Here is a 17,250-nt window from a genome sequence, read left to right as displayed (position 1 = left end):
AGGAACGTTTGTTACACAATTTGGACGTAGTCCGTGCTCTAAAATTCTATTTAGAGGCCACTAAAGATTTCAGACAAACATCTTCTTTGTTTGTTGTTTATTCTGGTAAAAGGAGAGGTCAAAAAGCAACTTCTACCTCTTTCTTTTTGGCTTAAAAGCATTATCCGATTGGCTTATGAGACTGCCGGACGGCAGCCTCCTGAAAGAATCACAGCTCATTCCACTAGGGCTGTGGCTTCCACATGGGCCTTCAAGAACGAGGCTTCTGTTGACCAGATATGTAAGGCAGCGACTTGGTCTTCACTGCACACTTTTGCCAAATTTTACAAATTTGATACTTTTGCTTCTTCGGAGGCTATTTTTGGGAGAAAGGTTTTGCAAGCCGTGGTGCCTTTCATTTAGGTGACCTGATTTGCTCCCTCCCTTCATCCGTGTCCTAAAGCTTTGGTATTGGTTCCCACAAGTAAGGATGACGCCGTGGACCGGACACACCTATGTTGGAGAAAACAGAATTTATGTTTACCTGATAAATTACTTTCTCCAACGGTGTGTCCGGTCCACGGCCCGCCCTGGTTTTTTTAATCAGGTCTGTTGAATTATTTTTTCTAACTACAGTCACCACGGTATCATATGGTTTCTCCTATGCATATTTCCTCCTGTACGTCGGTCGAATTACTGGGGTAGGCGGAGCCTAGGAGGGATCATGTGACCAGCTTTGCTGGGCTCTTTGCCATTTCCTGTTGGGGAGGAGAATATCCCACAAGTAAGGATGACGCCGTGGACCGGACACACCGTTGGAGAAAGTAATTTATCAGGTAAACATAAATTCTGTTTTTTAAAAAGAGGTCTGACCTCTGGTTAATTGGGGTTAGCGCAAATGGAAAATGCAAGCATGCAGTCACATTAACCAGCCAGTTTTCGTGAACAATGGGTTAAAGTTTCAATGAGAAAAATATGTTTTCAAAATATTAAAATAAATCTAAAAGAGCAATTTCACATACATTTTATACTCTGCAGCTGGTATAACAAACAATTGGAAACACATTAAGGGGTAAGCAAACGGGTTCATATGTTCCTCTGCTGGGTACTATCTTCTAAAAACTCTTCTATGATTTGATCATCCCCGCTATCAAATCCTCTGTCCAGTCTCTTGGGGGAAATGCATGTAGATGTCATGTAAGTAATTTCTTCTTGTCGTGTGTGGTTCCACATATTGGGATTAGACAACAGTTCTCTCTGTAATTCATTATCTGCAGGTAAACATGTATGCCTTGTTTCTTCTATTAAATTAGGTGTGTATCTGAGCTGCCATCTTCAGAAGTTTTAAGGTATGGTTGCATAGGTATTCCACAGAGCATTATGTTTAACTGCTAAATATATGAGATTTCTCTTCATTGGTTAATTATATTAAATGTGTTGGTTTTATTGGTTAATGATATATTACATTTGTTAGTTTAAAGGGACAGTCAACACCAGAATTTTTGTTGTTTAAAAAGGTAGATAATCCCTTTATTACACATTCCCCAGTTTTGCATAACCAACACAGTTCTAATACACTTCTTACCTCTGTAATTACCTTGTATCTAAGACTCTGCACACTGCCCCCTTATTTAATTTTTTTTTTTTTACATACTTGCATTTTAGTCAATCAGTGCTCACTCCTAGGAGCTTCACGTGCGTAAGCTCAATGTTATCTATATGAAACACATTAACTAATGCCCTCTAGTGGTGAAAACTGTCAAAATGCTTTCAGATTGGAGGCGGCCTTCAAGGTCTAAGAAATTAGCATATGAACGGCCTATGTTTAGCTTTCAACTAAGAATACCAAGAGAACAAAGCAAAATTAGAGATAAAAGTAAATTGGAAAGTTGTTTAAAATTAAATGCCCTATTTAAATCATGAAATTTCTTTTTTTACTTGACTGTCCCTTTTTTAAGTGACTTTTAAATGTTTATTTTAAGCGTTAACAGATATGTTTATTGGTGGCATCTCAGAAGCAGGAGGCATAACAAGTAGTGCCTCTTCCCAGCAATTAAGGATGTAATGCTAGACAACCAAAATGTTATAGGTATTTATAGCAGATTGGAAAAGCTATGTCCTTCTTTTTTCTCTCCTTGAGGTGTATTGGTAGTTGTAGAAAAATATGTTTGTGCTTTAGCTCTCTCGCTCTTTTTTTAAATATAAAAAATGTTTGTAACTGATGGACTATGAATTGGTTGACAGCAATATTTGTAATAATTACCACTTTGCCCACTTATGGGAGAAGCTAAACATCTTATTGATATCGTTTGTATTTTGGTGATCACAGGAAGAAAATGTTTATTTTAATACATCTGTAATACTACATGGCAGTGTATCGGAGATCAGAGTTAATATAATAAAAAACAAAAAAAACCTTATATGTACTTGTGAAAGCTAAAGGTAGTTATATTAATATAGATATAGCGAAGAGAGAGAGAACACAGCGATAACTTAAAAATTGTATCTTTCTGCCGTCTTCCATTTTGCAGTCTAACCTTATCTTTTTCCTCTATCTCCACCTGTCTGATCTGATTTCCATTTTTCCCTTTTGTGCAGGTTTTGTGGAGAGTGCTTGCAGCCCTGCCTCCAAGTAACATCCCCACTGTGTCCTCTTTGTCGTATGCCATTTGACCCTAAGAAAGTGGACAAAGCCTCCAATGTAGATAAACAGCTGTCTTCATATAAGGCTCCCTGTAGAGGTTGTAGTAAGAAGGTGGGTGGTAGTCACCATTCAAACTTGCTTTTAACTGGAATGTTATAATGTCAAACTAGACACAGGGTTTATGAAGTATCCTATAATTTCAAATCACATATCTCAAAACCTTGACTATATTAATGTATCTTTTCCAGATAACACTTGCAAAGATGAGATCTCACATTTCCTCATGTGCCAAGGTTCAAGAACAGATGGCAAATTGTCCAAAGTTTGTTCCCGTTGTTCCAACATCTCAACCTATTCCCAGGTATTCTGTTCTTAGTTCTCTTCATAGGAAAATTTTACTGATTCATTGTTTGTGGAAAATGCCTAATTAAAGTGACATTTAGCACTAAATAAATGTTAGAATGATGCAATCAAAGAAAAGATTAGTCTAAGAATAACATGTCAATGTATTTTTAAAAATTTAATTAGCTGTTTAAATATTAACAAAATAAGGTAAAGATTTAGTTTCTATAAAACAATGGGAGCTGCCATGTTGTAACTTAGGTTCCCTCTCTGTGGTGACCAATTAGGGACAGTTATAAATAGGTCACTAGAGTTTACTACAATCTCAAAGTGTTAAATGTCCCATTTTAAAGGGACACTGAACCCAAAAATTTTCTTTCGTGATTCAGATAGAGCATGAAATTTTAAACCACTTTCTAATTTACTCCTATTATCAAATGTTCTTCATTCTTTTGCTATCTTTATTTGAAATCCAAGAATGTAAGTTTAGATGCTGGGCCATTTTTGGTGAACAACCTGGGTTGTTCTTGCTGATTGGTGGATAAATTCATCCACCAATAAAAAAAGTGCTGTCCAGAGTCCTGAAGCAAAAAAAAAAAAGCTTAGATGCCTTCTTTTCTCCAACATTGGTGTGTCCGGTCCACGGCGTCATCCTTACTTGTGGGAATATCTCTTCCCCAACAGGAAATGGCAAAGAGTCCCAGCAAAGCTGGCCATATAGTCCCTCCTAGGCTCCGCCCACCCCAGTCATTCTCTTTGCCGTTGCACAGGCAACATCTCCACGGAGATGGTTAAGAGTATGTGGTGTTTAGTTGTAGTTTTTTTTTATTCTACTATCAAGAGTTTGTTATTTTAAAATAGTGCTGGTATGTACTATTTACTCTGAAACAGAAAAAGATGAAGATTTCTGTTTGTGAGAGGAAGATGATTTTAGCAGACAGTAACTAAAATCGATTGCTGTTTCCACATAGGACTGTTGAGATGAAGTAACTTCAGTTGGGGGAAACAGTTAGCAGACTTTTCTGCTTAAGGTATGACTAGCCATATTTCTAACAAGACTGTGTAATGCTGGAAGGCTGTCATTTCCCCTCATGGGGACCGGTAAGCCATTTTCTTAGTCTCAAACAGAATAAAGGGCTTAATATGGGCTATAAAACTGGTAGACACTTTTATGGGCTAAATCGATTGCTTTATTTGGATGTTTATGCTGATAATTCACACTTATAAACTTGGGGAAATTTTTTTAACGTCAGGCACTATGTTAGACACCTTTTCCAGTCAGGAAGGGCTGAGCCTCATTTTCGCGCCATTACTGCGCAGTTGTTTTTGAGTGCAAGACATGCAGATGCATGTGTGAGGACCTGAAAGTAGTTGGAAAAGTTCCTAGAAGGCGTCATTTGGTATAGTATTCCCCTCTGGGCTTGGTAAAGTCACAGCAAAGGCTGTAGCTGGGACTGTATAGGGGTTAAATCTGTAACCGGCTCCGCTTTCGTTATTTTAAGGGTTAAAGCTCTGAAAATTGGTGTGCAATACTTTTAATGCTTTAAGACACTGTGGTGAAATTTTGGTAAATTTTGAACAATTCCTTCATATATTTTCACATATTCAGTAATAAAGTGTGCTCTGTTTAAAATTTAAAGAGACAGTAACGGTTTTGTTTTAAAACGGTTTTTGTGTTTTATTGACAAGTTTAAGCCTGTTTAACATGTCTGTGCCTTCAGATAAGCTATGTTCTATATGTATGAAAGCCAATGTGTCTCCCCCTTCAAAATTGTGTGATAATTGTGCCATAGCGTCCAAACAAAGTAAGGACAGTACTGCCACAAATAATGAAATTGCCCATGATGATTCCTCAGATGAAGGGAGTAGACATGGTTCTACATCATCTCCTTCTGTGTCTACGCCAGTTTTGCCCACGCAGGAGGCCCCTAGTACTTCTAGCGCGCCAATGCTTATTACCATGCAACAATTGACGGCTGTAATGGATAACTCCATAGCAAATATTTTATCCAAAATGCCTGCATATCAGAGAAAGCACGATTGCTCTGTTTTAAACACTGAAGAGCAGGAGGGCGCTGATGATAATTGTTCTGTCATACCCTCACACCAATCTGAAGGGGCCATGAGGGAGGTTTTGTCAGATGGGGAAATTTCAGATTCAGGAAAAATTTCTCAACAGGCTGAACCTGATGTTGTGACATTTAAATTTAAATTAGAACATCTCCGCGCACTGCTTAAGGAGGTGTTATTTACTCTGGATGATTGTGACAACTTGGTCATTCCAGAAAAATTATGCAAGATGGACAAGTTCCTAGAGGTTCCGGTGCACCCCGACGCTTTTCCTATACCCAAGCGGGTGGCGGACATAGTGAATAAGGAGTGGGAGAAGCCCGGCATACCTTTTTGTTCCCCCTCCTATATTTAAGAAATTATTTCCTATGGTCGACCCCAGAAAGGACTTATGGCAGACAGTCCCTAAGGTCGAGGGGGCAGTTTCTACTCTAAACAAGCGCACTACTATTCCTATCGAAGATAGTTGTGCTTTCAAAGATCCTATGGATAAAAAATTGGAAGGTTTGCTTAAAAAGATTTTTGTACAGCAAGGTTACCTTCTACAACCCATTTCGTGCATTGTTCCTGTCACAACAGCAGCGTGGTTCTGGTTCGAGGAACTAGAAAAGTCGCTCAGTAGAGAGACTCCATATGAGGAGGTTATGGACAGAGTTCACGCACTTAAGTTGGCTAACTCTTTTATTTTAGATGCCGCTTTGCAATTAGCTAGATTAGCGGCGAAAAATTCAGGGTTTGCAATTGTGGCGCGCAGAGCGCTTTGGCTAAAGTCTTGGTCAGCGGATGTATCATCCAAGACAAAATTGCTTAACATCCCCTTCAAGGGTAAAACTCTCTTTGGACCAGAATTGAAAGAGATTATCTCAGACATCACTGGGGGAAAGGGCCACGCCCTCCCACAAGATAGGCCTTTCAAGGCCAAGAATAAGTCTAATTTTCGTTCCTTTCGTAATTTCAGGAACGGACCAGCCTCTAATTCTGCATCCTCTAAGCAAGAGGGTAATGCCTCACAGTCCAAACCAGCCTGGAAACCGATGCAAGGCTGGAACAAGGGTAAGCAGACCAAGAAGCCTGCTACCGCTAACAAAACAGCATGAAGGAGTAGCCCCCGATCCGGGACCGGATCTAGTGGGGGGCAGACTCTCTCTCTTTGCTCAGGCTTGGGCAAGAGATGTTCAGGATTCCTGGACGCTAGAAATAGTTTCTCAGGGTTATCTTCTGGAATTCAAGGAACTACCCCCAAGGGGAAGGTTCCACATGTCTCACTTATCCTCAAACCAAATAAAGAGACAGGCGTTCTTACATTGTGTAGAAGACCTGCTAAAGATGGGAGTGATACACCCAGTTCCAATGACGGAACAAGGAATGGGATTTTACTCAAATCTGTTCGTAGTTCCCAAAAAAGAGGGAACCTTCAGACCAATTCTGGATTTAAAGATCCTAAACAAATTTCTCAGGGTACCATCGTTCAAAATGGAAACCATTCGAACGATTCTACCCACTATCCAGGAAGGTCAATTTTTGACTACCGTGGATCTAAAGGATGCGTACCTACATATTCCTATCCACAAAGAACATCATCAGTTCCTAAGGTTCGCCTTTCTGGACAAACATTTCCAGTTTGTGGCCCTCCCATTCGGATTAGCCACTGCTCCAAGGATTTTCACAAAGGTATTTGGGTCCCTTATAGCGGTTCTAAGAACGAGGGTCATTGCAGTAGTACCATACTTGGACGACATTCTAATACAAGCGTCGTCCCTTTCAAAAGCAAAGGCTCATACAGACATCGTTCTGGCCTTTCTCAGATCTCACGGATGGAAGGTGAACATAGAAAAAAGTTCTCTGTCTCCGTCAACAAGAGTTCCCTTCCTGGGAACAATAATAGATTCCTTAGAAATAAGGATCTTTCTGACAGATGTCAGAAAGTCAAAACTTCTAAGCGCTTGTCAAGTTCTTCATTCTGTTCCACGTCCTTCCATAGCTCAGTGCATGGAAGTAGTAGGGTTGATGGTTGCAGCAATGGACATAGTTCCTTTTGCGCGAATTCATCTAAGACCATTACAACTGTGCATGCTGAAACAGTGGAATGGGGACTATACAGACTTGTCTCCAGTGATTCAAGTAGATCAGAAGACCAGAGATTCACTCCGTTGGTGGATATCCCTGGACCACCTATCCCAGGGAATGAGCTTCCGCAGACCAGAGTGGGTCATTGTCACGACCGACGCCAGTCTAGTGGGCTGGGGTGCGGTCTGGGAATCCCTGAAAGCTCAGGGACTATGGTCTCTTCTCCCGATAAACATTCTGGAACTAAGAGCGATATTCAATGCTCTCAGGGCTTGGCCTCAGCTTGCAAAGGCCAGATTCATAAGATTCCAATCAGACAACATGACAACTGTTGCGTATATCAATCATCCGGGGGGGACAAGGAGTTCCCTGGCGATGAAAGAAGTAACCAAAATAATACAATGGGCGGAGAATCACTCCTGCCATCTATCTGCGATCCACATCCCAGGTGTGGAAAACTGGGAAGCGGATTATCGGAGTCGTCAGACATTCCATCCGGGGGAGTGGGAACTCCACCCGGAGATTTTTGCCCAGTTGACTCAATTATGGGGCATTCCAGACATGGATCTGATGGCGTCTCGTCAGAACTTCAAGGTTCCTTGCTACGGGTCCAGATCCAGGGATCCCAAGGCGACTCTAGTGGATGCACTAGTAGCGCCTTGGACCTTCAACCTAGCTTATGTTTTCCCACCGTTTCCTCTCATTCCCAGGCTGGTAGCCAGGATCAAACAGGAGAGGGTCTCGGTGATCTTGATAGCTCCTGCGTGGCCACGCAGGACTTGGTATGCAGACCTGGTGAATATGTCATCGGTTCCACCATGGAAGCTACCTTTTGAGACAGGACCTTCTTGTTCAGGGTCCATTCGAACATCCAAATCTGGTCTCCCTCCAGCTAACGGCTTGGAGATTGAACGCTTGATTCTATCAAAGCGTGGGTTTTCAGATTCGGTGATAGATACTCTGGTTCAGGCCAGAAAACCGGTAACTAGAAAGATTTACCATAAAATATGGAAAAGATATATCTGCTGGTGTGAATCCAAGGGATTCCCTTGGAATAAGGTAAAAATTCCTAAGATTCTTTCCTTTCTGCAAGAAGGTTTGGATAAAGGATTATCTGCGAGTTCTCTAAAGGGACAGATTTCTGCTTTATCTGTCTTACTACACAAACGACTGGCAGCTATGCCAGATGTTCAAGCATTTGTTCAGGCTCTGGTTAGGATCAAGCCTGTTTACAGACCTTTGACTCCTCCCTGGAGTTTAAATCTAGTTATTTCAGTTCTTCAAGGGGTTCCGTTTGAACCTCTACATTCCATAGATATTAAGTTGTTATCTTGGAAAGTTTTGTTTTTGGTTGCTATTTCTTCTGCTAGAAGAGTTTCAGAGTTATCTGCTCTGCAGTGTTCTCCGCCCTATCTGGTGTTCCATGCAGATAAGGTGGTTTTGCGTACTAAGCCTGGTTTTCTTCCAAAGGTTGTTTCTAACAAAAATATTAACCAGGAGATAGTTGTACCTTCTTTGTGTCCGAATCCAGTTTCAAAGAAGGAACGTTTGTTACACAATTTGGACGTAGTCCGTGCTCTAAAATTCTATTTAGAAGCTACAAAAGATTTCAGACAAACATCTTCTCTGTTTGTCGTCTATTCTGGTAAAAGGAGAGGTCAAAAAGCGACTTCTACCTCTCTTTCCTTTTGGCTTAAAAGCATCATCCGATTGGCTTACGAGACTGCCGGACGGCAGCCTCCTGAGAGAATCACAGCTCACTCCACTAGGGCTGTGGCTTCCACATGGGCCTTCAAGAAGAGGCTTCTGTTGATCAGATATGTAAGGCAGCGACTTGGTCTTCACTGCACACTTTTGCCAAATTTTACAAATTTGATACTTTTGCTTCTTCGGAGGCTATTTTTGGGAGAAAGGTTTTGCAAGCCGTGGTGCCTTCCGTTTAGGTAACCTGATTTGCTCCCTCCCTTCATCCGTGTCCTAAAGCTTTGGTATTGGTTCCCACAAGTAAGGATGACGCCGTGGACCGGACACACCAATGTTGGAGAAAACAGAATTTATGCTTACCTGATAAATTACTTTCTCCAACGGTGTGTCCGGTCCACGGCCCGCCCTGGTTTTTTAATCAGGTCTGATGAATTATTTTCTCTAACTACAGTCACCACGGTACCATATGGTTTCTCCTATATTTTTCCTCCTGTCCGTCGGTCAAATGACTGGGGTGGGCGGAGCCTAGGAGGGACTATATGGCCAGCTTTGCTGGGACTCTTTGCCATTTCCTGTTCGGGAAGAGATATTCCCACAAGTAAGGATGACGCCGTGGACCGGACACACCGTTGGAGAAAGTAATTTATCAGGTAAGCATAAATTCTGTTTTTCAAATAAAGATAGCTAAAGAACAAAGAAAAATTGATAATAGGAGTAAATTAGAAAGTTGCTTAAAATTGAATGCTCTATCTGAATCACAAAAGAAAAAATTTGGGTTCAGTGTCCCTTTAATTTTGTAGTGTGTGTGTATATGTATAAAATATAAAGTATGTGTGTGTGTGTATATGTATATGTATGTATGTATATATATATATGTATATGTATATATATATATATATATATATATATATATATATATATATATATAAATATATATATATAAATACATTATTTTTTTATTATTATATTAAATTTGTATATCAAATGCTACAAATACCTGGAAAAATAGGGTTTAGCATTGAAGCCAACCTTAACTACAAATGCTATTTTTTATCCCCACAGTAAAGCAGAAATGGACAATGCTTAACCCTTTTTTTCTTTCATACAGGTGGTGAGAGTCCACTATACATTACTCCTGGGAATTACTCTTCCCTACCACTAGGAGGAGGCAAAGAATCCCAAACCCCAAGAGCTCTACAAAACCCCTCCCACCTCACAGGTACCTCATTTTTTTACTTTGGTGGTCGAAGAATGAAGATGTGCATTTGATTCTTCATAGGGAGGGGTTTTCAGTATACATTGAGGCCCGTTTTCCCCTCAGAATACAGTGTTTGTCAAATGGATGTATATGTGGTATGGTTTATGTCTATTTGTAAGTATCAAATTTTCATTTATATAACATGCCTAGTTTAGGCATTTATAATTATGTATTTATTTAACAGAAACGCTATACTTTTATTTCCCTTTAAATTTTTTGTGTACGTCAGATTTTTAGCTCGCGAGTTTAGTCCTGGTCTGGGTGCATCTGGATAGCGCACTTGAGCCCTCAGGATTTTTTCTCGCGCTCAAGGGCAGAATTTTTTTTGTCCTCTGCTTCGGCTTTCGGGTCAGAACGTGTTGTATTTGCGCACGTATGCCTCTAGTACCACTTTGTCTTCTGGCAAGCTAATCTCACTTTTAACAGTTTAGTTTTCACGTGTGTCCTGGTATTCTGCTGAGCGCTATCCAGGCTTCAGATGTGGAGTCTACTTGTAGTCTCCTGCTTTAATTTTGTTTAGGCTTTGCACGGTTTAGACCTGTGTTAAGCTTCTTTTGGAGGGCTACGTTTTCCATTTCTTAAGAACTTTTTTAAGGGGATATAATTATTTATGCTCTAGTAGCTCAATGGTCATTTCAGCCTGTTTATTTGTTTTCTCCTCTTTTTTTTTTCCCTCCAGGTTGATTTCCAAGATAAGGCTAGCCCCAGCTTGGCCTCACAGGATTTGCTATACAGATCTGGTTCAGATGTCCAGTTGTCCTCCTTGGCCTCTTCCGCTTCGACGAGATCTTCTGTCTCAAGGTCCATTTTTTCATCTGGATCTCAAATCTCTTAGCTTAGTTCTTAAGCATAGCGCTTTCTCAGACTACTTTTTAAACAAAACACGTACTATCCGAAGTAACATCCCTGCACCAACCTGCAATATTCCATCAACAGGCCCAGTTACTCCCTCTGCATCTTCCATCCAGCCACCGAGAATTAAGTTTCCTCCTTACTATCTTCCTCACACCTCACTACCTTCCTGCTTGACCCTATCCTTTCCCATCTAATACCCTCACTCCTGCTCTTACCCACATCTTCAACCTATCTCTCTCTACCGGCTCATTCCCATCTTCTTTCAAACACGCAAAAGTCACTCCCATACTCAAAAAAACCCTCCCTCGACCCCAATTCCCCTGAAAGCTACCGCCCCATATCACTGCTTCCACTAACATCAAAACTCCTTGAAAAACTAGTTTACAATTTCCTAACCCACTTCCTATCCACCAACTCCTTGCTTGACCCCCTGCAATCCGGTTTCCACCCCAAACACTCAACTGAGACTGCCCTTACCAAGGTTACTAACGATCTCCTCTCTGCTAAAAATATTGGCCACTACTCTATACTCATCTTACTCGACCTCCCAGCTGCCCTAGACACAGTTGACCACCCCCTCCTCCTAAAGACCCTTAGCTCTTTTGGCCTCTGTGACACTGCTCCTTCCTGGATTCTCCGTTTATACTTCTTCGCTGGGTAAACTTATCAACAGTTATGGCTTCAAATATCACCTCTATGCTGATGACACCCAGATCTACCTCTCCACCCCTGCTCTCTCTCCCTCTGTACTTTCTCATGTCAGCAACTGCTTATCTGGTATTTCTTCCTGGATGGCCTCTCGCCACCTAAAGATTAACATGTCCAAGACTGAGCTCCTTCTTATCCCCCCCCCCTCAAGCTCTATGCCGACTTGTGACTTCTCTATCCCTGTTGATGGCATCACCATTTCCCCATCGCCCCAAGTCCTCTGCCTCGGAGTTACACTTGACTCAAATCTATCCTTTGTCCCCCATATTCAATTGTTTTCTACATCCTGCCGCAACCATCTACGCAATATTTCCAAGATTCAACCTTTTCTGTACGCTAACACCACAAAGCAAATAATCCACTCACTTGTTATTTCCCGACTTGACTGCTGCAATAACCTACTTACTGGCCTTCCTATTTCCCGCCTCTCTCCCCTTCAATCCATCCTAAATGCCTCTGCCAGGCTGATCCACCTTTCCCGTTGCTCTGGTTCTGCTGCATCTTGCTGCGATTCCCTTCATTGGCTCCCCATTCACAGCAGAATTAAATTCAAAATTCTCACCAATACCGCTCCCCTCTACCTATCCTTTCTAATCAACAAGTATACTCCAGCCTGCCCACTAAGATCCAACAATGACCTGCTCCTTGCATCTGCAACTATCACCTCTTCTCATGCTAGACTGCAGGACTTCTGTCGTGCAGCACCTACCCTCTGGAACACTCTCCCTTGTGCTGTCAGACTTTGCCCTAATCTTTCTTCCTTTAAGTGCTCTCTGAAGACTTTTCTGTTCAGAGAAGCCTACCACCCAACTCCCTAATCTAACTCTGCATTAACATCTTTCTCAATCTTGCAGTCCTCACCTCCTGTTTCTCAACCTCCTACCCTTCTAGATTGTAAGTTCCCACGGGAATAGGGCCCTCAATTCCTCCTGTATGTGTTTGTAAATTTTGTCCTGTGTCTTACAAGTTTTATATTGTTTTATTTAAATGAACTGTATCCATGGGCAGCGCTGCGGAATATGACGGTGCTCCATAAATAAAGTATAATAATAAAATAATAATAATTCTGTGATTAAAACTTTAATCTAGGCTTGTAAGCCTGTGACAAGAAAGATTTATCGTAAGGTCTGGAAAGCTTTTAATACTTTGTGTATAGATCATGGCTTTTCCTGGCATTCTCTTAGAATTCCTAGAATTTTGCAATTCTTACAGAAAGGTCTAGATAAGGGCCTATCTGCCAGTTCTCTGAAAGGGCAGATTTCTGCTCTTTCAGTTTTGTTTCATAGGAAGATTGCTAATCTTCCTGAAATTCATGGTTTTGTTTAGGCCTTGGCACAAATTAAAGGAACAGTCTACACTAAAATTGTTTAAAAAGATAGATAACACCTTTACTATCCATTCCCCAGCTTTGCACAACCAACATTGATATATTAATATACTTTAAAGATGTAAACCTCTAAATTTCTGCCTGTTTCTAACCCACTAAAGACAGCCTCTTATCACATGCTTTTTTATTTGCTTTTCAAAATAGGAAACTGCTAGTTCATGTGGGCCATATAGATAACATGGTGTTTATTTTTTTCTGGCCACTTCTTTTGAGTCTGTGCGTAAAGTGGATATTAAAGGCACACTCAAGTCAAAATTAAACTTTCATGACTCAGAGTATACAATTTTAAACAACTTTACTTTCATTAACACAATGTGCACAGTCTTTTTGTGTTCATGCCCAAGCAGTTATTTAAAAGTTAAAATAACACAGTTCTAAATGCAAGTCAATAGATAATAAATAAAAAGTCATGTGATCAGGGGGCTGTCAGAAGAGGCTTAGATACAAGGTAATCACAGAAGTAAAAAGTATATTATTATAACAGTGTTGGTTATGCAAAACTGGGGAATGGGTAATAAAGGGATTATCTATCTTTTAAAAAACAAAAATTATATTGTAGACTGTCCCTTTAAGCTTGTGATCAAGCCAATTTCTCCTCCCAGGAGTCTTAACTTGGTGTTTATTTTTTTCTGGCCCCTTCTTTTGAGTCTGTGCGTAAAGTGGATATTAAAGGGACACTCAAGTCAAAATTAAACTTTCATGAGTCAGATAGAGTATACAATTTTAAACAACTTTACTTTCATTAACACAATGTGCACAGTCTTTTTGTATTTACACTTTTTGAATCATCAACTTCTACTGAGCATGTGCAAAACTTCACAGAATATATGCATTGGCATTTGTGATTGGCTGATGGGCTGTCACATGATACAGGAAAAGTGGAAATAGACATAACTTTTAAATTTGTCAGAAAAAAATCTACTCTTAAATTCAGACTAAGTGCTGTTGCATTGTCTTTTTATCTGGTTCTTTAAGATTCTTTCGCGAAAGGTTTTGTTTCTTTTGGCTATCTCTTCTGTTAGAAGAGTTTCTGAATTGTCTGCTCTTTCTTGTGACTCTCCTTATCTAATCTTTTATTGGGATAAAGGACTAACTTGGATTTCTTGCCTAAAGTTGTGTCCTCAGACAATATCGGTAGAGAAAGTGTTGTCTCTTCTCTGTGTCCTAATCCCAAGAATGTTTAAGAGAGATCTTTGCATAATTTGGATGTTGTTAGTTTGTTAACTTTTCTGGTTCTAGGAAAGGACAGAAAGTTTTTGCTATTTCTTTGGCTTCTTTGTTGAAACTTTTGATTCATAAGGCTTACTTGGAGGCATGCCAGCCTATACCGAAACGGATTACTGGTCATCCTACAAGATCAGTTTACACTTCTTGGGCTTTCAAGAATGAGGCTTCAGTTGACCCAATTTGCACGGTAGATACTTGGTCTTTTTTGCATACTTATACTAAATTCTACCATTTTGATGTTTGTGCTTCTTCTGAGGCAGCCATTGGTAGGAAAGGCTTATAGGCAGTTGTCTATGAATTTTGCCTGTTGAATACTTTTTAAGTGCATTTAAAAAAAAAAAAAAAAAAAGTTCAACCTTTATCGTAAAGGGGCTACAGAGAAGTTCTCAGTGCAAATTTCGCTAGAAAACAAGTAAGTTTGTTTGTTTTTGCACAATGTTTCTTTTTACTTTGATTTAGCATATTTGTTTTTACCAAAGGAGCACTGTTTAATATTCCTTTAAGTTGGCTTCCTTGCTAAATCCTATCTTGCAGGTAATTGTAATGTTTGATTGTGTGAACAAATTTAATTGAAACTTGGTGGGAATAAAAGTGAACAAAAAGTTAGCTGAAATTGACACATTTTTATTGACGAATACCTCAAAAACATTGACAAATGGAACTATTATTTTGAAATGGAAGGTTCCTCAGATTTATAAAAACACTCAGGAGCTGTGTAGCACTGGTTGGTCATTTACTGATTTTAATTGATTAAAAGGTAAAATTCAGCACTTTAAAAATAGCAAAGACCTCATAGTAAACATAGTCCATATATTTGTGTTCATCATATTGTTTTTTTTTCTGCTTCATACATTCTTTTTGTTTTTCAGCAATATCCCAAACCGTTCCACCTTTATTTGCCCATATTGTGGTGCCCGCAACTTGGACCAGCAGGAACTAGTGAAACACTGCATGGAGAATCATAGAAGTGATCTTAACAAAGTGGTACGACTTTTAGAACACCCTAGAATGGTGCAACGAAAAACCGGGTTTTGTTTTATTTTACGAGTGACACTTTATTTTGGGGCTTCCACTATGCAGAATAAACGTATCCAGAGGTATGAATGTGGGATATTTTCCCAAGCTAATAAAGATATATTGGTAGTGGCGCCCAACAGATAGTGCTTTAGTTAATCCTTCTCAAGCAGTAGAATTGTTAGAGAAAATGTGTGTATTTTTATTGTGCTCTTAAATATAGATAAGGTTGGTTAACGTCCGTTTGTGTGCAATCACTGTATAGAATGTTGCAATGTAAGGATCTTAAATTCTGCAGGATCTGGTCTAGCTTTTCTGGGGCAGTGGAAAATACACGATTTTCAGAATCAGATTACAGCAAAAGTGAGCAAACGATAATAAATACATTGCATAGTTACTTTACTACACACATGGGGAAACAAGTTTCTCATCCTTTTAATGAGTTGAGTATGTTAAACATCAGTGCATGCCCATCATCGTTTCTTGGTTTCCTAGGTGTGTCCTATTTGTTCAGCAATGCCATGGGGGGACCCCAGCTACAAGAGTGCCAATTTTCTGCAGCATTTGCTTCATCGGCATAAATTCTCCTATGACACATTTGTGGTATGTATATCAGTAATTAGTTGATTAATTGTTTTACTATTGAAAAGAAAACGGGTCACCAAGCTAATGTAACAGTATAATATGTATTGCAAGTCCTGATTTGTCTTGCTTTGCATCCTTACATCTGCAGCTGGTTTTAAATGTCCTTGTCCTTATTAACATTTAGCACACAGACATGCTTGCCTATATCACTTATCCTCTCTTTCTGCAGGACTACAGCATTGATGAAGAAGCGGCACTACAAGCAGCTCTTGCACTATCGCTGTCTGAAAACTGAAGATCCCACTGTAACTGCACCAAATCCCCCTTCTTGGTGCTGCTACCCACGACCGAGGCTTGTACATTCCTTCCAGATTTAGCAGATCACATTTCCTTTTCCCCATGTCTTTTTTTTATTGTTTTAAACCAGATGAATCTTTTTTTTTTAATTAAAAGGAGCTGTTAGAATTGGATGGGGGATCATTAATTACCAAAGGGTAGTTTTTATGTTGGGGTATGTGTGAGTGTTCATATGAGCGTAAGCTGTCACATCTTCAAAAATGTGAAGAGGAAGTTACAAGAGACACAAACTTTTTGCACATAGCAGAAGAAAATGAAAGTCTTATGTTGTAGAAAAAAAAACTTTAAAAACGTACAATAATTTTTTTAGTCCTTATTTATTATATGATTATTTAAAAGATACACACACAAACAAGTGCTATGGTGTACTTAAATATTCCTATTTAGCATATTTTTCATCTTGTTTTCTAAAATCATATATTAAAGTGGGAAACATTTCTAGGAAAAGGAGATGTATTCTCTGAAGCAAAAGAGCAGTACCACAGAGGCCAAGTAATTATCACTGTTCTTAAGAGAGTGGTCTAGTTTTAAAGCACCAGCAATATAAACCTGTTGGCCATCCACTGACCTCATCCTAGGGATTTCTGATTGACTGAACCGTTTTGTTGCCCCCTCTTTTACTGTCTTATAGAAAATGCACTTTTGTCTGCAATGACAAAAGAGGAGATGTTGTACTATTTGTGCAGGCACTTTATAGACAAATGGCTGAGTGGTTTTGCTGCTCTTTTCCCTTCATCTCTGAGGTTTGTCTACTGTTACAATGACCCTGGGCTTTTTGAGTTTTTCACCATTATTTTGGCCTTGAACTTTAACTAAAAACCTTTGATAGGACCAGGTCAATGTCATTTCAAGACTCATAACTTAGTGGTTCTAGCAGTTACCACTCCTTAGCAGATATCTGTAGGTTTACCAGTGTTAAGAGATTGTGGGGGGGATTTTTTTTTTCTTTGCAGCATTGGCGGGGGGGGGGGGGCGACTTCACAGGGTAATTTTATTTATTTTAAACTGATGTCTAAAAATGTTCTTGCCACCAGTAAAGTAGCAGTTTTGCCA

The 17,250-nt window shown here is 39.8% G+C and overlaps 1 protein-coding gene across 1 annotated transcript in view; it reads left to right on the top strand.

Moving 5' to 3' along the window:
- RNF166 (ring finger protein 166) overlaps nucleotides 1-16,500 on the top strand; it is a 53,408-nt gene extending 36,908 nt beyond the window's left edge. Inside the window, exons 2-6 of the mRNA XM_053704606.1 lie at nucleotides 2,578-2,734; nucleotides 2,872-2,984; nucleotides 15,111-15,225; nucleotides 15,751-15,858; nucleotides 16,070-16,500. Coding sequence (XP_053560581.1) covers nucleotides 2,578-2,734; nucleotides 2,872-2,984; nucleotides 15,111-15,225; nucleotides 15,751-15,858; nucleotides 16,070-16,135 — 559 coding nt within the window. The 3' untranslated portion in view covers nucleotides 16,136-16,500. The remainder of the gene's footprint in view (nucleotides 1-2,577; nucleotides 2,735-2,871; nucleotides 2,985-15,110; nucleotides 15,226-15,750; nucleotides 15,859-16,069) is intronic.
- The last annotated feature ends 750 nt before the right edge of the window (nucleotides 16,501-17,250 follow it).

The sequence above is a fragment of the Bombina bombina genome, chromosome 1 (assembly GCF_027579735.1).
Source record: "Bombina bombina isolate aBomBom1 chromosome 1, aBomBom1.pri, whole genome shotgun sequence".
Lineage (NCBI taxonomy): Eukaryota > Metazoa > Chordata > Amphibia > Anura > Bombinatoridae > Bombina > Bombina bombina.
Note: the sequence above shows the minus strand (reverse complement) of the source record. Positions and strands in the feature narration are given on the sequence as shown.